We start from the raw sequence: 25142 nt of genomic DNA on the forward strand, positions 1-25142 counted from the left end.
TAGACAGGTAAAACAGCATTATATTATGCTATTGAAACATAACTATAGTGACATGGTACACAACATTATTGGATCATGGAGCAACTATCAACAAAGTCAGTTCATTTTGAACTAATCATTTTTATTATTATATATTTCTAAATAGACTGGTGGGAGTTATCTTCATTACTTTGTTGAACAAAGAAAAACTAAAGAAATTCAAAATTTACTCTAAAGGAGTCAATGGAGACTTACCTGAATAAAGTATTAGTAGTAGTTCAATATATTGTGTAATATTATTATATATCTAGTTTGGAGATACTCCACTTCATTGTGCTATTATTTTGGTTATAATGATATTGTAGAGGTATTGCTAAAGCATGGAGTTAATCCAAGAGGCCAAAATAAGGTCAGGAAGGTCAGAAACACTACAAAACTGTCAATGATTTAGTCTGTTATACAGGAAGGATGGATTGGAGTCCTTTGTTTTTTAGCAGCAATGAAGGAGAATACTACAGCATTACAACATCTCTTGGATCATGGTGTTAAGATGAAAGAGGCTAATGTAAGTAGTTTAATCACATTTTATCATATATTACTAACTGTATTCTCAATGTACTATAGTCATACACCTTCATTTTTATGCTGCTATGAAAGTCATACTCAAAGTTTTTAGATCAGTATTAAAGTATAAAGTGACAGTGGACATATTGGATGAGTATGTGTTATTAAATTTTTAAAAGTTTATATCATATATAACAAAGTATGATACTATGTATTGTTTGTGATCATAGGATAAGAGAACACCACTTCATATTGCTTCAGACTATGGTAGTGATGATATTGCTGAAATGTTGTTACAACATAGAGCTAAGTTAATGCTAAAGACAAGGTAAATGTCAACTAAATCACCATAAACTTACTAACACTGTCAGTTCATACATATACCAATTAGAAATGGTTTGTTATAATAAACAATACAGGATTGTTAAAGTGACCAATATATCACTTTCACTTTAAATAGGATAACTAAATTATCATGTTATATTTTTTACTAATAGCATAAAAAGACTCCTTTACATTATGCTGCTGAGAAAGGTCACAATGCTATAGTAGAGATTCTGATAAAATATAAAGCTGATGTGAATTGTGTAGATGAGGTACATTGAAAATATATTAAGTCACTCGTTTATTGGTAGTCATTATTATAGTATAAATACCCCCACTTCATAATGCTGCCAGTAATCATTATGAGGTAGTATCAACATTATTATCTCATAATGCTAAGATTAACGCTGCTGCCAAAGTAAGTAATACACACACAAGCACACACATACCCGCACATATATATTGTTTACCATATTGCAATATTTTGTTAATGGTCTGACACAGGATGGTTGGACAGCCTTGAATCAGGCTGCTTGGAATGGTCAGAACAGAATAGTTGAACTATTACTATCACAGGGAGCTGATCCAAACATTGTGGATAAAGTACTATATGTCACCATTAATTTTGATATCATTAATTTGTATCATATAATTTCAGGAGGGTTGGGGTGCCTTGAGACATGCGGCTAAAGAAGGTCACAGTGATGTTATACAACATTAATAAATCATGGTGTAGATCTTAGTGTTATGGATGAGGTAACTATCTTGTTAAGAGACAACTCTTTGTGATGTGTGTTTGTATTTAGGAAGGATGGACGATACTTCATGTAGCAGCTCAACGTGGATATGCTAATGTTGTTGATGTTCTTTTGAAGAACAAAATTTAATGTCAATGCCAAAGATGAAGTATGATTATGACTATATCTGTCACTATTGTACATAGTTTTTCATTACAAAAGTAGTGACAGTTATAATTACCTTGAGTGAATACTAAATTGATTTCTTCACAGAATGGATGGAGTGCTTTTAACTGTGCAATTGTTAAAGGCCATCCTGATGTTGTTAGAACAATGATAGAGTATGGAGCAAAAATCAATGTTATAGAGGAAGTAAGTAAAGTAACTGTTAACTATTGTTTATACAACACACTAGGAGGATGGGAAGACCTCTATCCATCATGCTGTTGATAGTCTCTACAAACCAGGACGTGTTTGAAGTGGTTGAGATACTACTAAAAAATAAAGCTGATCCTAATGCTGTAGATGATGTAAGATTAATTGTATTTTATACTTCAAGTTATATTGTGTTGTATTAAATAGAATGGCACAACTCCACTTCATTATGCTGTTAATAGAGGATATACTGACGTTGTTCAAGTTTTATTAAAGTATGGAGCAGATGTTAATATTCAAGATGATGTGAGTTATTATTATTATGTAGTGATTAGAGTGTAATGTTTATGTATACATTATACAGGCTGGAGAGACACCAATGGATCAAGCCATTGATAACGAAACTATTTTAGAATTATTTGGCAAAGTTACCATTTAAATTGAGATATAACATATTGAGATATAATTATGTTGGGTTTCATTTAAAAATGACAACAGGGGAGGTGCACTCTCAAATCTAGAACATTATTATTATGTAGTAGTAATTGAGTGTGATATCTTTGTGTATATTATATAAGAAGAACCCATCAACTACGAACTTATTTTTGAGTTAATTTAAATTATGTACCTTTGATGGGGCTGGGGAGGAGGCGTTTGTTTAACTGAAAAATGTCTGACAAGTATCTTGAACAATTGTTGGATGAAGTCCCTCAACTTCACGAAGTGTGCAACTATGTTAGAACTGCTCATCGCTACGAGTTAGGTATACAATTACAACTGAATACTGTGGACTGTGGACTTGGATGATATAAATGATTCTGCTGTGACTGACAAACTATCCTGTATGTGTGGCTCAATAAGAGAGCTGATACTGCTACAAGAAGATCATTGTTAACGCATAAGGGTAGGAAAGGGTGGGGCAGGAGGGGCTGAAGCCCCCCCCCCCCCCCAACTTCACATCAGGGGGGCTAAGCCCCCCCTGATTTGCACTCAAGACTATGTACATAATAACCTCTTGACTGAAGTGGTTATTGTGTTAATTTGTGTACATTAACAATCAATCACCACATTATTGTGTGGTGATGTTACCTTCTGTAAAATTAATTGCTATAACAAAAGTATTAATAGAATGGAATGCACTTTTTCAATCTTACTCAGACTATAAAATTACCTACAAACTACTATGACCCAAGAACAACTAAACAATGTCATGTTGTTACACACACATAAGGACCATACAGATAACATAAACTTATTAGAAATAGCTATAGTTTGTTTCTTTTAACGACAGATGAATTAATTTGTTTGGTCATTTTTGATGTAACGCTAAGGTCAGCCCCCCCCCCCCCCAACTTAAACTTCATTCCTACCCCCCTGTAACGACTTTACAAACTGATCATGTTGGTCAGAAGAGGATTGCAGTTGAGTATCAAGAGAAGCTGATGACTATGGTTATTGTAGTCAATACAGGATTATTCTGGTGTATGTAGAGTCAGCAATAACAGATTAACTAGCACATAATAGTATGAAATATAATAGAGACCCAGTGTAGGAATGTTGTACTTTATTGTGAAGTTAATACATTTATGTTCCAATACTTATGTCAAGTTAAAGTTTGGGGTATAGGGTATGGTATTAATCACCTATTATATGGACAGTGTTTGTTAATATTAGTATCGTTATCAGGTCTATAGCAACTGCCTTGATTCAGTATTTATATATATCACATGTGTTATCATTTCAGGCAGCTGAGATGAGGGAGAAAGCTCAACTCAAGCTCAAGTGAGTCTAGAAACTTGAGAAACTAGTCTAGTGAGTCTAGAACTTAAGTATACCAATGGAACTGAAAATAAGTGACATGTTATTTATGTGTCTTGAATATTTACCAAGATATTGAATAAAGAAAGAAGTATAATAATAGAAATGTAAAATCCATCATAACTAATATTTTGAAGTATTTAGAACGAAAACACAAATTTTAGAGACCACTTATAAAGAGGGTAGTACATTAATGTATTGAACTATATCTTGTATACTGAATGATTTTAGAGTAAATGTGGATTATGAACACTCAACTCTCTACATTTCATCCCTTCCATTTAATGCCCTTATTACACACTTGTTAAACAATAACAATATTTTTCCCTGTATACACAGTACTGTGTATACAGGGAAAAGTACTATTGTTATAATACACCCTCACTAGTGAGAGTGTATTATAACAATAGTACTTTCAACTTCCTCCTCTATAAGGTAGAATTGAAACAGTTTATTGCTTTGGTAATTATAATCATTTTATAAGACAATACTCTATAGCAAATTCAGTATCAAATTTATGTTAACATATCTATCAGGTATACATCTCAGCAAAACCAATGAATGTTTTCATAGTGATAAACCACCACTGTGTATATATGGTTGAAATACATACTTGCATCTATCTAACAGACTCTGAGTTATGATACATTAGTTAGAAGTGTGACTCTTTACAATGACATTGACATTATAATATAACCCTTTTTATTGAAAAAAATGAATGCCCAATAGCTACTGCTAGTTTAAAGAGCACAAACAGAATAGAACAATAATAAATAAACAGAATTAAGGTATTAAAGTACAGGATATAGTATCATTAATAACACAGAGATAAATAAGTGATTGATAGTATATAATAAGTTTTAGTGTGATAAGTAATAGTGAGTTGATAATTAGTAAAGAAGAATATTTACTTTAGATTAAGTGATTAGAGATGAGCTAGATATCACATGATAAGGAAGTAAATTCCCTTAGTATACAAATCACCAGAATACGATATATTAGCATATGAGTTATCAGTAGAAACTGTAAACTTCAAACTGTACAAATATAATATTAATGTTATATGATGCATTATGTAAATAGTTATTACATGAAATTTAAGGGGAGGTGGACAAGGGAGTGTATTCAGGAAGAGATGGCCACTGATAAACCTGGAGTACTAGAATATAGGAAAGCTATAAATGATGTTATCACTTCTAGATATGCTAGACTTAGTCAAACACTGAATAGTTCCATGGAAACCTTTGCCAGACATATGATTGAAGTCAAACTCATAGGCAGAGGAGTCATGAGATCTCTCAATTATGATGATATTATGGAACAATTTATGTCAGCAATGGAATTCAAACATAGTATCCCAGAGTTACAAGAACACTGTCAACTGTTTATTGGTGTTCTTGAAAAATTAGGTGGAGCACCAAAAAAGGCTGCTGATGAATTTGCTACAGCATGGAGCCACTTAGAACCAGGTAGCTATTCCATACAGAGTTCAGCACCAGTTTGAGTGAGTTTTGTAATATTGTCATCAAGCTTAATAAGTTCTGTTATATTTTATAGACTCTGATCTCATCAAATCAAATCCAGGTAAGCAAAAATGATCTAAATCTATTGATTAATATAAAACAACATGTTTAGTTGTAGACTTTGTCTATGAAAAGATTGAAGAGGTACAAGAATTAGCAGAGATAGCTCACAAATTGAAAGAACGATTTTCAACACTATACATAACAGTACGACAGTCACTAGTAGCTAACAACATTGATTTATCTGTAGCTAAAGAGCTTCTTTGTCTGTCTTTAGAAGAAAATCGTTGCTTGCCTAAAGTGATGGAATCATGTATGAAAAAACTTGAGAAAGTTGAAAATATTGGGGACTTCTCTTTGTATTTCTGATTAAGCATCATTTCATTGGCTACTTAAATTATGCTCTCTTAAGGAAGATTTCTGACTAGCTAATGATTCAACTATTAACAACCAGTTTGAGCAATATGAACAAGAGTGTACTATATTATTTAACAAAGCTTCTTTTAAAAATATTATGGAGATGTTTCGTCAATATCCAGACCTCAAACCATCAACTGCTATTGGATTACCTCATATTGTTGTTCCAACTTGATAGACCATGGCTTTTAAAGCGATTATATAGTTGGATTACAACTTTTTCTGGATTCTCTTGGTCTAATTCAGCTTCACTCAATGAAATAAGACAAAAGTGTGTTCTCATAACATATGCTGTGCTGCCTTCAGTTATACCTGCTGTTCTAAAAGATCTCAGAGATCCAGCTGTACTAAAGGAACTAGAGGATGTTGGAGTTACTGTAGTACAGTTACCTGATGTATTGAAAAGTGGAAATGAGAGCACAGGTATATTAAAATCTATCCTCCTATCCTCTTGTATCCTGATTATTATTTCATTTAGGACACACAGAAGAGAAAGACTTACAAGTTCCAAAAAATATCACAAGAGAAATGGTACAACACAATACAATATATTATTTATAATGACATTATAATTTTTATAGATTAAAAGATTATATGGAGCTGTTGTTAATGGAGATGTTGTTCAAATAATTCAACTGATTAAAGACAGAATTGATATAAATTCCAAGTTTTATGATGAGTCTGGAGTTTGTAGATTGGTATGAATATCATCAAATATGATTGTCACTTGTCTCTGTCTTCTAGGGCAACAGTGAGTCTCTCCTTCATTTAGCAGTAGATGCAGCAGACATAATGTACTATTTACTCTTATTAATCAAGGAGCTGATGTTAATATAGTTGATTAAGGTAATGATATAATCATCATATCTTCATTAGTCTTCATTAAATCTTAATATACATTAGACAGGTAAACAGCATTATATTATGCTATTGAACATAACTATAGTGACATGGTACAAACATTATTGGATCATGGAGCAACTATCAACAAAGTCAGTTCACTTTGAACTAATCATTTTTATTTATTATATATTTCTAAATAGACTGGCGGCAGTTATCTTCATTACTTTGTTGAACAAAGAAAAACTAAAGAAATTCAAAATTTACTCTCTAAAGGAGTCAATGGAGACTTACCTGATAAAGTATTAGTAGTAGTTCAATATATTGTGTAATATTATTACATATATCTAGTTTGGAGATACTCACTTCATTGTGCTATTAATTTTGGTTATAATGATATTGTAGAGGTATTGCTAAAACATGGAGTTAATCCAAGAGGCCAAAATAAGGTCAGGAAGGTCAGAAATACTACAAAACTGTCAATGATTTAGTCATGTTATACAGGAAGGATGGAGTCCTTTGTATTTAGCAGCAATGAAGGAGAATATTACAGCTTTCAACATCTCTTGGTATGGTGTTAAGATGAAAGAGGCTAATGTAAGTAGTTTAATCACATTTTATCATATATTACTAACTGTATTCTCAATGTACTATAGTCATACCTTCATTATGCTGCTATGAAAGGTCATACTCCAGTTTTTAGATCAGTATTAAAGTATAAAGTGACAGTGGACATATTGGATGAAGTATGTGTTATTAAATTTTAAAAGTTTTATCATATATAACAAAGTATGATACTATGTATTGTTGTGATCATAGGATAAGGAACACCACTTCATATTGCTTCAGACTATGGTAGTGATGATATTACTGAAATGTTGTTACAACATAGAGCTAAAGTTTAATGCTAAAGACAAAGGTAAGTGTCAATTAAATCACCATAAACTTACTAACACTGTCAGTTTAATACATTATACCAATTAGAAATGGTTTGTTATAATATACAATATGGGATTGTTAAAGTGACCAAATATACCACTTGCACTTTAAATAGGATAACTAAATTATCATGTTATATTTTTACTAATAGCATAAAAAGACTCCTTTACATTATGCTGCTGAGAAAGGTCACAATGCTATAGTAGAGATTCTGATAAAATATAAAGCTGATGTGAATTGTGTAGATGAGGTACATTGAAAATATATTAAGTCACTCGTTTATTGGTAGTCATTATTATAGTATAAATATATACCCACTTCATAATGCTGCCAGTAATCATTATGAGGTAGTATCAACATTATTATCTCATAAATGCTAAGATTAACGCTGCTGCCAAAGTAAGTAATACACACACAAGCACACACATACCCGCACATATATATTGTTTTACAATATTGCAATATTTTGTTAATGGTCTGACACAGGATGGTTGGACAGCCTTGAATCAGGCTGCTTGGAATGGTCAGAACAGAATAGTTGAACTATTACTACACAGGGAGCTGATTCAAACCTTGTGGATAAAGTACTATATGTCACCATTAATTTTGATATCATTAATTTGTATCAATATAATTTCAGGAGGGTTGGGGTGCCTTGACCGACATGCGGCTAAAGAAGGTCACAGTGATGTTATACAAACATTAATAAATCATGGTGTAGATCTTAGTGTTATGGATGAGGTAACTATCTTGTTAAAAGACAATTCTTAGTGATGTGTGTTTATATTTAGGAAGGATGGACGATACTTCATGTAGCAGCTCAACGTTGGATATGCTAATGTTGTTGATGTTCTTTTGAAGAACAAATTTAATGTCAATGCCAAAGATGAAGTATGATTATGACTATATCATGTCACTATTGTACATAGTTTTTCATTACAAAAAGTAGTGACAGTTATAATTACCTTGAGTTAATACTAAATTGTTTTTCTACACAGAATGGATGGAGTGCTTTTAACTGTGCAATTGTTAAAGGTCATCCTGATGGTTGTTAGAACAATGATAGAGTATGGAGCAGATATCAATGTTATAGAGGAGGTAAGTAAGATACTGTTAACTATTGTTTATAAAAACACACTAGGAGGATGGGAAGACCTCTATCCATCATGCCGTTGATGTCTCTATAAACCAGGACGTGTTGAAGTAGTTGAGATACTACTAAAAAATAAAGCTGATCCTAATGCTGTAGATGATGTAAGATTAATTGTATTTTATACTTCAAAGTTATATTGTGTTGTATTAAATAGAATGGTACAACTCCACTTCATTATGCTGTTAATAGAGGAATCCTGATGTTGTTCAAGTTTTATTAAAGTATGGAGCAGATGTAATATTCAAGATGATGTGAGTTATTATTAATATGTAGTGATTAGAGTGTGATGTTTATATATACATTATACAGGTGGAGAGACACCAATGGATCAAGCCATTGATAATATAAAACTATTTTAGAATTATTTGGCAAAGTTACCATTAAATTGAGATATAACATATTGAGATATAATTATGTTGGGTTCATTTGAAAATGACAAAGGGAGGTGCACTCATCAAATCTAGAAATTATTATTATTATGTAGAGATTAGAGTGCAGTGTGAGTGTGATTAGTGTGTATGTGTATATTATACAGGAAGACGAGACACACAGTGCCATAGCTTATTTCTTATTTTTGAGTTAATTTTGAATTATGTATCTTGAAGGGGCTGGGAGGAGGCGTTTGTTTAACAGAAAAAATGTCTGACGAGTATCTCGAACAATTGCTGGATGAAGTCCCTCAACTTCACGAAGTGTGCAACTATGTTAGAACTGGTCATTGGTACGAGTTAGGTATACAATTACAACTGAATACTGTGGACTTAGATAATATAAATGATTCTGCTGTGACTGACAAATATCTCGTATGTACGACGTGTGGCTCAATAAGAGAGCTGATACTGCTACAAGAAGATCATTGTTAACGGCTTTACAAACTGATCATGTTGGACAGAAGAGGATTGCAGTCGAGTATCAAGAGAAGTTGATGACTATGGTTAGTGTACTCAATACGGATTATTCTGGTATGTAGAGTCAGGAATAACAGATTAACACATAAACAACTTTAATAGTATGAAATATAATAGAGACCCAGTGTAGGAATGTTGTACTTTATTGTGAAGTTAATACATTTATGTTCCAATACTTATGTCAAGTTAAAGTTTAGGGTATAGTGTATAGTAGTAATCACCTATTATATGGACAGTGTTTGTTAATGTTAGTAATGTTATCAGGTCTATAGTAACTGTCTTGATTCCATATTTTATATTATATATCATATGTGTTATCATTTCAGGCAGCAGAGATGAGGGAGAAAGCTCAACTAGCTACAAGTGAGTCTAGAGACTTAAGTATACCAGTAGAACTGAAAAATAAGTGACATGTTGTTTATTGTGTCTTGAATATTTACCAAGATATTGAATAAAGAAAGAAGTATAATGATAGAAATGTAAAATCCTCATATCTAATATTTTAATTTGTTTTTGAAGTATTTAGAACGAAAAAAACAAATTTTAGAGACCACTTATAAAGAGGGTAGTATTTGAATTATAGTTTATATATGAATGTATTGAACTATTCTTGTATATGAATGATTTTAGAGTGAATATGGATTATGAACACTCTTTACATTTTATTCCTCCATTTAATGGCCTTATTACACACTTGTTAACAATAACAATCACTTTCCCTGTATGCATTGTGGGTGTATTATAACAATAGTACTTTCAACTTCCTCCTCTATAAGGTAGAATGAAACAGTTTATTGTTTTGATAATTCCAATCATTTTTTATAAGACAAGTTTCATGATAAATTAATTATATAATTAAAGGTTGTAGATGCCAGTCTTACTAATAATATTTACTAGTTGCTTTCTCTTTTCTGTTATATTATTACATACTCTATAGCAAATTCAGTATCACATTTTTGTTAACATATCTATTCAGGTATATACATCTCAGCAAAACCAATGAATGTTTTTCATAGTGATAAACACCAGTGTGTACTCCATGGTTGAAATACGTATACTCGCATCTATCTAACAGACACTGAGTTATGATAACTGAATATTTTAAGGGATAAAAAGGTTTGGTTCACTGTTTCTATTCTCTCTCTTATAGACCTTTCAAATTTGGATGACAGAGTGATTCATAGAAGATCAATCTTTGGAACACTCTTGGCTCCAGAGGCCATTCTATGAACATAAAAGATAACGAGAATAATGGACCAGTCTCTCATGAAGCTTGTGCTCTGAAAGATTACTGGAATACAGCTTAATGAAGCATTGGCTGAGAATGCTTTAAAATTTCGTTTTGGTGAAGCCCCTTATCATTACAAGTTGATCGCTTTCGTTGTGTTGTCGAAGGAGACACTGCTTATTGACATTTACAAGTGAACAAGGTTAGTTAATTGGATTGGACTTAGTGTACTCAACATAATCCTGTGTTCGCATCATATAGGAGTGTCTGATGTAATGGCTCAGCCACCAACAAATTTTTTAGGATGTCCTATGAATGTACATCATGTGGTACGAATAGCTGATGTATCTGCCTTCCAACCTCCTCCTAGTATACCTCAAGTTCTTCATATTAGGAATATTCCTGATGAATCACCAAATCTTTTAAACCAGTCTTTACAAAGACTATTTATAAAAGCTGGATATACAATGACTAAATGTGATTATAAGTGGAAATGAAGCATATGTCAAGTTTCAAGATCAAAAGTGTAAGGAAATAAATTTAATTTTGTTATTACATATTATAGTAATACTATATTTTATACTAACGTAAAAACTAGAATTTATGTTGTCAACTATTTTAATATAAGTTGTTACTCTATAACCACAAAAAATTATAACCATGAACCAGAAATTACAGGTAAAAATTTATTTCATAATTCTCAAGCCACAATTTTAAATTAACATGAATATCTGATAATGTATCTATCTAGATATTTCCAGATTTACAGTATATAGTGAAGGTAGTGTTCAATTAAAGCATAAATTAATAATCCCTTTTAATGTTTAAGTATTTAATGGAATTAAATTCCACCTCTGAGCAAGAACTCATTATCAACAATCAGACCCAAAGTTAGAGTGACTAGCCAAGATGTGGTGTGGCTTAATGTTGGCAGGGGTCAACAAACTGGGTGTGGTTTAATTGTATAGTGTGTGTGGCTATTTCTAATTAGCATGTCATTTTAAATATTTCCCAATGTATTAAGGCCTACCATATGCTCATATGTTGATTTGTTCTTACCATATTTTTATAGTAACATTATTATCTATGAAAGGTTAAGTTTGCCTAGAATGCTATTCATATCCTTCTGATAAAACTAAACAAGCAAGCAACTAATGCAGATGTGTGTTTTAATCAGTTCATAGTATTATATGTTTTACTAGATTTTCTTTCACTGTAGCTATATCTAGTGGTTAGCTCACCCTCCAGACAACAGTACTATTTTGGGTCATCCAGTTATCTATAGCCGTGTGGGTTTGAAGATCAAATGCCACTATTACCCCATGGTGTGATGATGATAATGTATTAGTGGTAGATGGATTACCATCAGATTTTCCTGGTCTTGAAGAAGCTTTCCCTGTATTCTTGAAAAATACAACAAATCCTCAGTCTAACTTTTCTTGTGAAATAAAAGATGGAAAAGCTTACATCAAGTACGATGATCAACAGGTTAGGTAGGGTGATTCTAACTAGTGACTGCTATTTGTTGATATTGATCAAAATAGTATATAAATGTACTTTTGTTTTGGCTATGTCTTGGGTACATGACAGGGTATTTAAATTGTTTAGTGAGCTTTTGGTTAGTAGAAGAAAATTGTGGCCATTGCAATATTTATTGTAGCTACTTGTTATATAATTATAACTGACCGCTGCAATGTCTAAGAGAGAGCAATTGTCTCCATTGCTCTTTGTTTCTGGCTATGTATATATTATTATAAAAAATAAATCATCACCAATAAATTGCTATTTTCACCTTTAGACATGAAGAGGAAATTGTTGAAAATCCTCCAAATGTACCATGTCATTGGGTAAACAACTCCTAAGTAATATAAGAAGACAAGGGGACTGGCCTATTACTGGGATCACATGAAAACCAGAATTAAACAAACATTGTGCATTCCTGATTTATCCTGCTGGTATGATCTGTCTAATAGGACAACTCATTGGCACATCTGTGAATTCAAGCTATCACCTACAGGTACAGGTTAGTAGTTTGTGAGATAGTACATGTCAATTGTCCAAGTATCAAGTCCTTACCAAAGTATATACAACAAGGACTCTTCCATTGAGATATGATTTTTTTCAGCAGATTTAGCAAGAATAGAGTCTAACTGATTTTGATCATAGGCAGTGGTAGCTGGAGAAACTTGGGCAATGATATTTATACTTCACTTGTGTGGTTCACTGTTCACACCATTAATATGATAGGTGGAACTAGGATTGTTTCTCATAGTTCTTAGCAGAGTAAGCCACAATTTACTGAAAGGAACTAGTAACTGAACCTATATTATGCTGAGTGTAATAGTTCTAAATTATACCAGGTATGCTAGGGTCTAATGCTGCCTATGATTTTAATATAGTTGTAGGTAGATCTTTTCTGTTTTATTACTATAATGTTGTTCATATTATATGTGAACAATATTATATAATTATACAAATGCATTTGCTAATATTATAAACTGTTAAGTAATTATTTTGTCAATAACCACAACCATGAACCAGAAATACTGGTAAAAAATTAAATTCATAAAATCTCAAGCCACAATATTAAAATTAACATGAGTATTTAACATCCTGATAATGTTCCACCTAGATATTTCCAACTTTACAGTATAGTAGGTAGGTAGTGTTCTATTAAACCATAGATGAATAATTCCTTTGTAATGTTTAAATATTTTATAGACTAAAATCCCACTCCAAGTCAGAACTCATTATAAACAATCAGGTCCACAAATTAGAGCGACTCAGGCCAGGATGTGGGTGTGGCTTAAATGGTGGGTAAGGTCAGACAAACTGGTGTGGTTTGATTATTAGTTATGTGTGTCATGTGGCTAGTTTGTTAATTGTCATTTCATTTTGAGTTTTTTCCTATGGTATATATAAAGGACCTACATATTGTTCATAATGTTGATTTGTTTCTTACCATATTTAACTGACAAACATTTGTGAAGGGTTAAGTTTTGTTAAGGAGTGCTATTCATATCCCTTCTGATAAGCTAAACAAGATAACAACTAACGCAGATGTGTTTTTAATCAGTTCCATTAGTATTATATATGTTTTACTGATTTTCTCTCACTGTAGCTATCTCAGTCGTTAACTCACCCTCCAGACATAGCACTATTTTGGGTCATCCAGTTATCTATAGCAATTAGATGAAGATCAAATGCCACTATTACCCCATGGTGATGATGATTGATAATGTATTAGTGGTATGGGTTACCAACTGATTTTCCTCGGTCTTGAAGAAGCTTTCCCTGTATTCTTGAAAAAAATACAATAAATCCTCAGTCTACTTTTCTTGTGAAATAAAAAGATGGAAAAGCTTACATCAAGTATGATGATCCCAACAGGTAAGAAGGGATGTCTATAGTGATGTCTATTTTTTATATTGACAAATAGTATATAAATGTACTTTTGTATTTGGCTAATGTATTGGGTACATGACAGGGATATTTAAATTGTTTAGTGCTTTTGTTAGTAGAAGAAATGTGACATTGCCAATATTCATTGTCGCTACTTGTTTATATATATACCAGCAGCTGCATAATGTCTACTTCCTTGCCTTTTGTTCTAGACCGTATATATATATATTTTTATAAAATTAAATCATCACCAAATAAATTGCTATCTTCACTTCGACATAAAGAAAATTGTTGAAAATCCTCCAAATGTACCATTCATTGGTAAACAACTCTCATATAATAGACAAGGACTGATAGCCTATTACTGGATCACATAACCAACCAGAATAAAACATTGTGTACATCATATCCTGCTGATCTGTCCTCTAATAGGAACAACTCTTGGCCACATCGAATTTGAGCTATCATCTACAGGTACAGGTTAGTATTTTGTGAGATAGTCATCATGTCAATTGCAGTAGGTAGTGATGCAAGTCCTTACCAAACGTTGTAGTTCAAGCTTTTTTTTATTGAGAATGTGTTTTTTTAGTAAATTGGCAAAAAAAAATAGAGTCTAACCTGATTTTGATCATAGACAGCTGGTAAACCTGGAGCAACTTAGGCATGATAATTTATAATTCACTGTGTGTCACACTGTTCCGCACATTAGTATCATAGGTGGAATTAGGATTATTTCTCCTATATATTTCTTAGCAGAGCTAAGCCAACTTACTAGGTGTGGCTTAATGTTGGGCAGGGTCAAGCAAACTGGGTGTGCTGTAATTGTATAGTGTGGTGTGTCTATTTGTAATTACCATGTCATTTTAAACATTTCCCCTATGCTATTATATATAAGGACCTACCATATTGTTCATAATTTTTGATTTGTTTCTTATCATATTTTAATAATAACATTATTATCTATGAAAGGTTAAGTTTGCCTAGAATGCTATTCATATCCTTCTGATAAACTAAACAAGCAACGCAACTAATGCAGATGTTGTTTGAAAATTAGTTCCATTAGTATTATATGTTTTACTAGATTTTCTCTCACTATAGCTATAATCTCAGTCTTTAACTCACCCTCCAGACAATAGCACTATTTTGGGTCATCCAGTTATTATATGCAATGTGGATGAAGATCAAATGCCACTATTACCCCATGGTGATGATTATGATAATGTATTAGTGGTAAGATGGATTACCATCAGATTTTCCTGGTCTTGAAGAAGCTTTCCCTGTATTCTTGAAAAAATACAACAAATCCCATCAGTCTAACTTTTTCTTGTGAATAAAAGATGGAAAAGCTTACATCAAGTATGAGAATCTAACAGGTAAGAAGAGGATGTCTATAGTGACTGTCTATTTGTTGATATTTGACAAAATAGTATATAATATACTTTTGTATTTGGCTAATGTATTATGGTACATGACAGGGATATTTAATTGTTTAGTGACTTTTTGTTAGTATAAGAAAATGTGACATTGAACTATTTATTGTAGCTACTTGTTTTTATATTATACTGGCTGCACAATGTCTCCTTCATTGCTCTTTGTTCCTGGCTATGTATATATTTATAAAATTAAATCATCACCAATCATTAACCTATAAATTGCTATCTTCACTTTAGACATGAAGAAAATTGTTGAAAATCCTCCAATGTACCATTTATTGGTAAACAACTCTCATATAAGAAGACAGGACTGAGCCTATTACTGGGTCACATAAACAACCAGAAATGAAAACATAGTGCATCATATCCTGCTGATCTGTCTAATAGGGACAACTCATTGGCCACATCCTGAAGTCAAGTATTCACCTACAGGTAACAGGTTAGTAGTTTTGGAGATAGTATCATGTCATTGCCACAACGGTAGATAACAAGTCCTCACCAAAGTGTATAGTACAAGACTGTTCAATTGAGAATATGTTTTTTAGCAGATTTGCAAAAAATAGAGTCTAACCTGATTTTTGATCATAGGCAGCTGCTAGCTGCAGAAAACGTGGGCAATTATAGTTTTTATAATTCACGTGTGTCACATGTTCCACACCATTAGTATTATAGGTGGAGCTAGGATGTGTTTCTTCTAGTTCTTACAGAGCTAGCCAAATTACTGAAAGGAACTAGTACGTGAATCTAAACTATGCTGAGTGTAATTAGTTCTCTAATTATACCTAGGTATGCTAGGGTCTAATGCTGCCTATGATTTTAATATTAGTGTGGGTAGATCTTTTACATTATTACTATAATGATTATTATTTGTTCATTATTTTATATGTGAACAATATATCTATTCTTATACAAATGCATTTGTTAATATTATAAACTGTTAGGTAATTATTTTTGGTCACCATTATTATTGGGAATTTAAACTTTTTTTTTATAAGGAGTCAAAGTGCTAAATTTTTATTATTAAGTTATATCCTTACTAGATGAAGTCAAGGAAAAAAAGAGGATTCTATCTCTCAAGTTTCTCTTCTTTTTGTAAAGGAACATACCTGATTGATGTGAAAGACTATGCTCTTGGGCTTTACTTAAAAAAATTTAACTGGAGTGCAATGCCCCCGAAAAGATAAATGTTCAGATAAAAAGACACAATGGCTATTGTAGAAAATACCAGAAGGCATGATAGGTAAAAATAAGGAAGCTACAATATAGCATGAATGAAAGACTGTATCACTTTTACAGATATAAAATCCTTTCAATTCAAAGCCTCTAAATCTCCTTTTCCTGTGGGTAATGTTATTTCTTAAAATTGAACCACTAAAACACACAATAGTGTTCTATTAAAGTTCCAGAGGGTATACTATCTCATGGAGTTGAATATGTACTGTGAAGGTTTTGAGAAGTGACTGAAAAAAAGAGCATGGACTGAGTAGAATACACTTGTCACTTTTGAAGACAAAAGAGTAGAGTATTCGTTATTAATGCTATGTATAACCACTGACTGAAAATCCACATAGGGGGCAAAATTATATTTTAATATTTGAAAGATTTTTCTGTAACTTCAAAACTTTATTGACCCTTTATTTTAACCCTAGTATCCTGAAATAAATAGTGTTTTTCAGGTGACTCAGGGATAAATTTTTTTGAATTTAAAAGTGGACTGGAGTATAACCTCAGTTGTGTCCACGTCCCAAAGCCAGACATCTATTTGGGATCTTTCGGTTCAGCCATAAAAGGCAATAGGGACACAGTAGAGAAGGATCGTAGGTGTGTATACTCTAGACAGTACAAGATTTTTTATGAGGACATATAGCACATAAGAAATAGAATTAAGTGGATAGCTTTTTTGCTTAAAGGTTCATAAGCTATAAGACCATTATGCATCTACTTGTGGAATTGAACTTACTAATAATTTAGGTAGTGGGTAGTTGATCATATGTGACTAGATGTATATTGCTTGTTGCGTATCTATCTGGCAGCATAATTAGATCAAATAGGAGGAAATAGCTATGCATGAGAGCAAAGTATTCAGTGAAATTTGTTTGTCAACATACATTTATTGTATGGCCTTCCTTAAAAAAATTTACTTTTAAAATGTCTTAAATATGGTTACTTGTATAAGCTTGTGTGGACAACACAAACTCTTTATGTTCTGTTTTCTTCATAGGTCACAAAAGATACTTACCCAACCGAATCATTTATTAGGTACCCAAACTTTAACAGTGACATTTTATCCATCCTGTCTTAGCTGAATTTGAGCAGACTGATTCGATGACATGTCTCCTCCTCCTCTTCCTTCTCCTCCTCCTCCTCCTCCTCTTTCCCACCACCTCTTTCTGACTATCTGTATACTTGGCCATCTATCAGAGAGACGATTGCACCTGAGTTCTAAGAGATTTATATACAGGCTCTAAGGGAAATGAATGATGACTACTAGATCCTATTTATGGGAGAGGGAAAATGTATACATGAAGATTGCCTTGAATAAAGCCTCTAGAATTAGCTCATACACTGACAGACTGGAAGCAGCTCGAGTACATACTGTACTGAAGAAGTATAAACAGTATTTAGAGAAAGTTGCAACTTCCATTGAGCCAAATGCTAATTTCTGTTTGTTCAGGGATTTATATTCTAGGTTTAATTGTTAAGAAAACACATCGTGATCTTCATTATAATTTAAGATGGTGGTGTGTTTTTAAAATGGCTGGTCATAGTCAGACGTGTTCGTGCAGCCACCCAATTATCAAAAGCATCCTGACAGAGAAGAGATAGAGATCTCTATTGAACATTGAGAGAGACCGCCTCAAGACTATTGAAATATCTCTCTAAAATTTGGCACAAAATGCAATCAAGCAGTTCAACCTCCTGTAAAATTATAACAGGATAATGAAATAAAACCCAGGCAAGTTTGTCAGCTTGTGGTGTCAAGAAATCGTTAGATCATGTCCAACAAATTGTAGAAGAGAAACTCTCTCAGGCTCATACTGAAAACTACTGTTTAACTCAGGCTGCTTACAGCTGTTATCTAGTCGTCAAGGAAAAAACCAAAATTTGCTGAACGGTTACAAGATACAATGACATTGTTGTGTATGTATTTGAGAAGATAGAGCCGAAGAAGACTACACTCATCAGTTTGTATCCTCTCGTCTGATTCAGCATCTTGGCTCCTATAGCTAAAAGGAATATTTCTTCTCTTATTGCTGTAAAAAAAATTCAACTTCTTCCTGAAAAAGAAATTCTATATTAGGTAGCCAAGAATGGAATAATTTTGTGGATGAAGTTGGAATCAGATTTTTTTTTGCGCGAGTTAATATTACTGTCACAATAACAGGTCAAGACACTGCACTGCCATAACATTTTTGAAAAAATCAATCACTTTTTGGATGTTCAGAATGCAGTTACTGAACAGTATCCCTCAAAGGTGCAAAATGGCAGATAATAACCGAACAACAACCTCATAAGCTACAAGCCCTTGAAAAAGATGCAGGAGAAATGAGAGTTAAGTTGGAACTGCCCACAAAAGCTGCGTAACAATGATGAAATTTATGTTTACCCTCCAAGGTGATGCAATCAGTTAACAGTCTTAAGGAAAAGCTGGAAATGATGGTGGATAAAGTCTTAGTAAAAGAATTACTCTACTCTACAATATGAGCCTGGTGGGAGGGAAAAAAAGAAAAAAAACGTAAGTTGCTACACATGAGACCTTAGATACCAAGTGCCGTGAATTAGAGACCATCACACAAGGTAGTCATACAGTATGATTTGGAGGAAGTTCATTCAATCTCCATGAAATATCATCAGGGAATCAAGAATGATTTCTAATTCTATTGACACAAACTCAATCAAAACTTGGACATCATTGGAGTGTCCAATACTATTTAAAGGATGGCTATTAAAATCTCTAAGGGAGACCATGTTGGATCTTCAGTATGCATTACTACAGTGATCCAATTTGTTACGACACTTGTCTGCATGTACATCTCCTATCTATCTTATATGAGCCAGATTGTTTTACTATATATGGTATTTTTCTCACTTGCATGATTTTCATGATAGAGATTTTAGATTTAAAAATGGCATGAAGGAATTTGCAATTTAAAATGCAAATGTTTTGTTGTATGTGTGTTAATCATAAGTTGGGAAAAATCTTATACACAACATTGACCATTAAAATAACCTACCAATGTTTATTTTTCCTTGCATATAGGTAGATGTATACATTCATTCTACCAATCCTGAGCTTTGAGTTTCTCAACTAGTGGCATCTCTAAAGAGTTGAATAGAATTTGTGGCCCAAAACTAATAGATTGAAGCTCAGACATACATTAACACTTCAGGAGACCCTCAAACCTGGTCAAGTAGCAGTAACATTGCTGATAACACTAATGCCAAAGCTATTTATCATGTGTCTTTACCCAAAATATTGTGATGTGAGCTCCATGAGGGTGAGTATGTGAATATGTTTCACAGCTAATATATTCTTGATCAATTTAGTTTGGAATGTTACTGTTCTAGTGTCATATGGTATATACTCCATGTATTGTGTGCTATTGTAGAAACCAGATTATTTTTTGTAAATCATGTGATCAGCAGATCACATAGCGTGCATGAATATGATCTTTAAATGTATCTACTTTCTTGGTATATACATCAATAAAGTTCTCCACTCAATAGTTATACAACTTATTTATGCCAATATGTTAACATATAATATATTTATCACTCACTTTTATCTTATCATTATACAGCGTTTTAGAGAACCATTCTGAAATATTCTTCAAACAGCTAAAGTTATGGCCACAAATCTATTGCCATCCCTTGTCTCGGTGCTGTAATCTTGGTTATCCAACAAGCGAGACTGCCTCCAGTTGTCCTTGAAGAAATGAGTGTCATTTCATATTAACAATCCTGATGTTATCACATGTTTTATCATTTTAATATGTTTACCGAGACTCTGACTACAAAAGCATTATATCTATATATATGAAAGAAGATGGAGTTTGTTTGATCGACTACTAACCACACCACCGCCATTGTGTCTGGAAGTACTCAAGGTAGCCAGAGAAGAGGAATGCAAGTGATGTGACATGGAATAGCGAAGGGTTCAATGTGCAACTACTACTTGGTATATCACAGCTGAACAAACTGAAGTTATCGTCAACATACCTCTATTGATATGAGACATTATGCCAGATAATATTTGTGTGGAAGTGAGCCGGGGTTCAATGCTGCTGCTGGACAAGTGTTTAAGATATCCTGTCCAATCCATTTGTAGACCAAACTTTCCTAAGTTAAAGAGATGATGAGCGGTTGGATATTTCCACAACTGCCCAGTGGTACATTACGATGTACACAAATCTACCATGCTCATGTTTCCGATAAATCAAAGGAGTGTCTCTGACCCAAATCAGAATGACCTTCTTCAGAAAAGTTGTCTTTATTGTCTACAAGTTAGCTGAGGATGAGGGCCAAATTTCTCTTAGCTATGCCTGCATTTTGTCTCAGATATGGTAATTACACTGTACGGGAGTCAGCTAACCACATGGGATGCTATGAAGGAGTTTGCTCAAAACCAATCCTACCCACTTGAAAGATGTTCATATTGTTATTTTATCACCGACCAATTTGATCAATTTATGGTTATTTCTGTAGTATTTTGCTGACATTGTCACCACCACCTCAATCGCCTTATGGTGTGACTCAAAAAGAATTGACATGTACTGCGATACTGTTAGGTTTCACAGCCTGCCTTTAGATCCCACTCAACATAGGCATGTCCCTCCCAAGATGAACCTTTGAAAGAACTATAACGTCATTTTCAAGATTTTGGACTTGTACAAGGAAATTGACAATTGTTGAGAAGGAGCTGAGTGAATTTTTCTTTGACAATGTTGCTTATGTAGAGATGATCATGGACTAATATTCAGGGCATGCAAATCTAGAACTACAATACATGCATGCACTACAAGAAAATAATTAGGTACAACAATTTATTGTTGACATAATATAATATATATATATACACACACCCACACATCAATATACATATTGAGTGATTTTATATATTTTATTGAGCAATATATTTATTTGTGTGATCATATATATCAAAGGCGTGTGCACATGCTAGCATTATATATATATCACATTAGTTTAATTTTGATGCATGCGGCATGTTGTATGACCACCTCTGGCCTCAGGAGTCTGATATATTATAGGTACCTCTTAGGTATATGTGCTTTGAGACATCGGTTTGCTAATTAATTAAGAGAGACCAATGCATACTGATGTTCTATTGCAACATTCCTGGTATTTCAAATCTCAATGATGTACATATGATAGCTCAAAGTGGACCATGCTGCAGTTTGATGTGTTCATTATATCTACTGTTGTACATACATATTTAGCATGATTGCACTTATTAACTTTGTACCATCCTCTCTGCTCTTTTTGTTCGATTTTCAACAATGATCTGATCTCCCTAAAGGGTCACAAACTTGGATTATGATTTGCTTCCACATATTTGGCATGTCCTATGGGCGGAGCTCCTGTATACAGTAACCTATCACCTCTCTCCAGAATGCTAACTCTCTTCAATATTGACAATATAATATCTGAATATGCTTTTAAATTGGATATATGATTCCACAACTCTAAATCTCATATTGTGATCTTTGGATGTTTGCTCTCTTAGAACTCTGCGCAATGTGCTAAGCAATCTACTTGTTTGAGATTTATTTTGTTGTTAGATGGAACATTAATGTATTCTACCTACATCTGTTAGCCACCTTTTTGGATTAATGCCGAAATTAATTTATACATACTAATTGTGATTATAATCAATGTATGTAGGTGACGCATTCTTCACTGATCCACACTGAATTTCATATCCTACCCTGATCCAACCGATTCCTCTAGCCACCCCTCATGTTCTTGGTTTTGTTACTGAAGTATATATACTGTTTTGTTACCAACTTTTTCTTAATAGATAATTTGATATTCTAGATAAATCAATACGATCATGGGGTCCATAACTGATGGGGAGGAAGAGTGATCTTATGACTGTTTTTAGATGTGTTAAAGATGATATTCAAAATTGCGTGAGTTGTTTTGGGAAGCAACTTCTCAGGATGCAAAAAGGCAGCCTGTACTTTCCTGAGCTTGCCGTTTTTGATTGGATAGATAACTGGAGAAGATGCTGATGGGTGTTACATTTACACTTGGGGCTCTGTCATCAATGCATTAAATAAGCCACCTACCATTAAATTGGAAGTAATCCAGCTGATTACTTCTAATTTTAATGGTAGTTGGTTTTATCTAAGCATTGATGACAGAACCTCTGATTTCTGTACATTCTACAAACATAACAGTTAATATAGACATCATAAAATATGCTATTAATGACTGACTGATTTTATAACTCTTGATCATCTTATTTATGTCAATATTAAGCAGTATCTTTGTTACATTGATGTAATTTTATTTATACCTGTTTCAGCTAATATATATAATGCATACAGTTTTAAACAATTATTTGTTAGGAGGATATTTAACAAACAATCTGTTTTGGAGTATGGGAATGTGATACCATCACTATCAGTAAGCAACTCCCCCATTGTAATGATATTGTTATTATACTGCACTACAATGGCAGGGCTCCATATGTGTATGCTTAATAAACCTGCATTCAGACGACAATATGCATTAATACAATCAGATTAAAATGGTGGTTGTTTTATATTGTTGCTACTATCATGGCGCGATTTTGATGATCAACTGATGCCATGCTCAGTTCTACTCAGATCACTGGGCATGGCTCAGTTTGACTAGGCGCTCTAATAGTGGCGCCAAATTCGTACTAGAAAATGTAAAACTTAGCCCCCATATCTTCATTTTAACGAGCCTGTCTGTCGGGACGCTGTTGAGCTGTTTAGCAAGACAAAAGAAGGAACTAGAGTCTATGCAGCCAGTCATTCTGATATTGTTCTTACAGGAAAGATATGAAACAAAGGTGTTCCTGGCTACAACAAAGTGGAAGACAGTAACAAATACGGTCAGAGTAGCAGTACTCCATATATAGCTTGTCTCACTTACCTTTTGTAAGTCAGTGAGCTTTTAGTCGGGTTAGAGTCTTTTTTCATTCAGCCTTTAGTGTTAGTTAATGCATTAGTAGTCTTGAACTAATCCTGTCATTTTTAAAACAATACTGGGATAGCTCTTTTGTATATACTACAGATTGTAGTAACCATTTGTTTAGTACAATACTGTAAGTCTGAATCGAATCAGTGAAGTGTTGTTTTTAGTACATGCCTATTCTCCTCCTTGAGTCTAATTTTGTTTCAGAATCAGCTTATATTATTGAGACATCTCTTCCACAGTTGTTGTGTAGTACATTACAACATGTAGATCTATATATATAACCTGTTATCCTCTTGGTGTAGTAAATTCTGTTCAAAGTATATCTTACCATTTATAACTTGCTGTTTGAAAAGTATAAATAAGTTTCTTGCAAACCATTTAAAAGCCTTCAAACATGTGTCCTTTAATTTCGTGTGTGTCAATGTATGTTTCCTGTCTATATACATCTTAACTCTTGTGTATTAATGTAATCCTCCAGTTTTTTACAGAGTGTTCTAATGTAGTCTATACTTGTCTTACCTCGTTGTATTATGTAATCCTCCTCCAGTTTTTTACAGAGTGTTCTAATGTAGTCTATACTTGTCTTACTTCTTGTGTATTAATGTATCCTCCAGTTTTTTACAGAGTGTTCTAATGTAGTCTATACTTGTCTTACTTCTGTGTATTAATGTAATCCTCCATTTTTACAGAAGTGTTCTAATGTAGTCTATACTTGTCTTAACCTCTTGTGTATATAATGTAATCCTCCAGTTTTTACAGAGTGTTCTAATGTAGTCTATACTTGTCCTTACTTCTGTGTATTAATGTAATCCTCCAGTTTTTTACAGAGTGTTCTAATGTAGTCTATACTTGTTCTTACTTCTTGTGTATTAATGTAATCCTCCAGTTTTTACAGAGTGTTCTAATGTAGTCTATACTTGTCTTACTTCTTGTGTATTAATGTAATCCTCCAGTTTTTTACAGAGTGTTCTAATGTAGTCTATACTGTGTCTACTTCTTGTGTATTAATGTAATCCTCCAGTTTTTTACAGAGTGTTCTAATGTATCTATACTTGTCTTACTTCTTGTGTATTAATGTAATCCTCCAGTTTTTTACAGAGTGTTCTAATGCCGTCTATACTTGTCTTACTTCTTGTGTATTAATGTAATCCTCCAGTTTTTACAGAGTGTTCTAATGTAGTCTATACTTGTCTTACTTCTTGTGTATTAATGTAATCCTCCAGTTTTTTACAGAGTGTTCTAATGTAGTCTATACTTCTTCTTACTTCTTGTGTATTAATGTAATCCTCCAGTTTTTTACAGAGTGTTTTCT

General features: G+C 33.1%; 1 protein-coding gene across 1 annotated transcript; it reads left to right on the forward strand.

Annotated features, from left to right (window-relative positions):
• Positions 1–478: 478 nt before the first annotated feature.
• On the forward strand, positions 479–9987 carry LOC121392236 (ankyrin repeat domain-containing protein 50-like). The gene is made up of 10 exons (XM_041523551.1): positions 479–544; positions 1041–1139; positions 2187–2285; positions 3724–3761; positions 4998–5266; positions 5984–6160; positions 8157–8257; positions 8552–8614; positions 9275–9373; positions 9904–9987. Exons 1-10 carry the CDS (start codon positions 479–481, stop codon positions 9985–9987), a joined length of 1095 nt encoding a protein of 364 aa, XP_041379485.1.
• Positions 9988–25142: the final 15155 nt, after the last annotated feature.

This window comes from Gigantopelta aegis, unplaced genomic scaffold (assembly GCF_016097555.1).
Source record: "Gigantopelta aegis isolate Gae_Host unplaced genomic scaffold, Gae_host_genome ctg3560_pilon_pilon:::debris, whole genome shotgun sequence".
Classification (NCBI taxonomy): domain Eukaryota; kingdom Metazoa; phylum Mollusca; class Gastropoda; order Neomphalida; family Peltospiridae; genus Gigantopelta; species Gigantopelta aegis.

Bases quoted from the DNA above. Each gene is read 5' to 3' on its own strand.
- LOC121392236 (XM_041523551.1), top strand. From the start codon at position 479: ATGAAGGAGAATACTACAGCATTACAACATCTCTTGGATCATGGTGTT. The intron at 2,286-3,723 runs GTGAGTTATTAT...TTATCATTTCAG, and splicing joins ATGTTAATATTCAAGATGAT to GCAGCTGAGATGAGGGAGAA. The intron at 8,258-8,551 runs GTAACTATCTTG...CAATTGTTAAAG, and splicing joins ATCTTAGTGTTATGGATGAG to GTCATCCTGATGGTTGTTAG.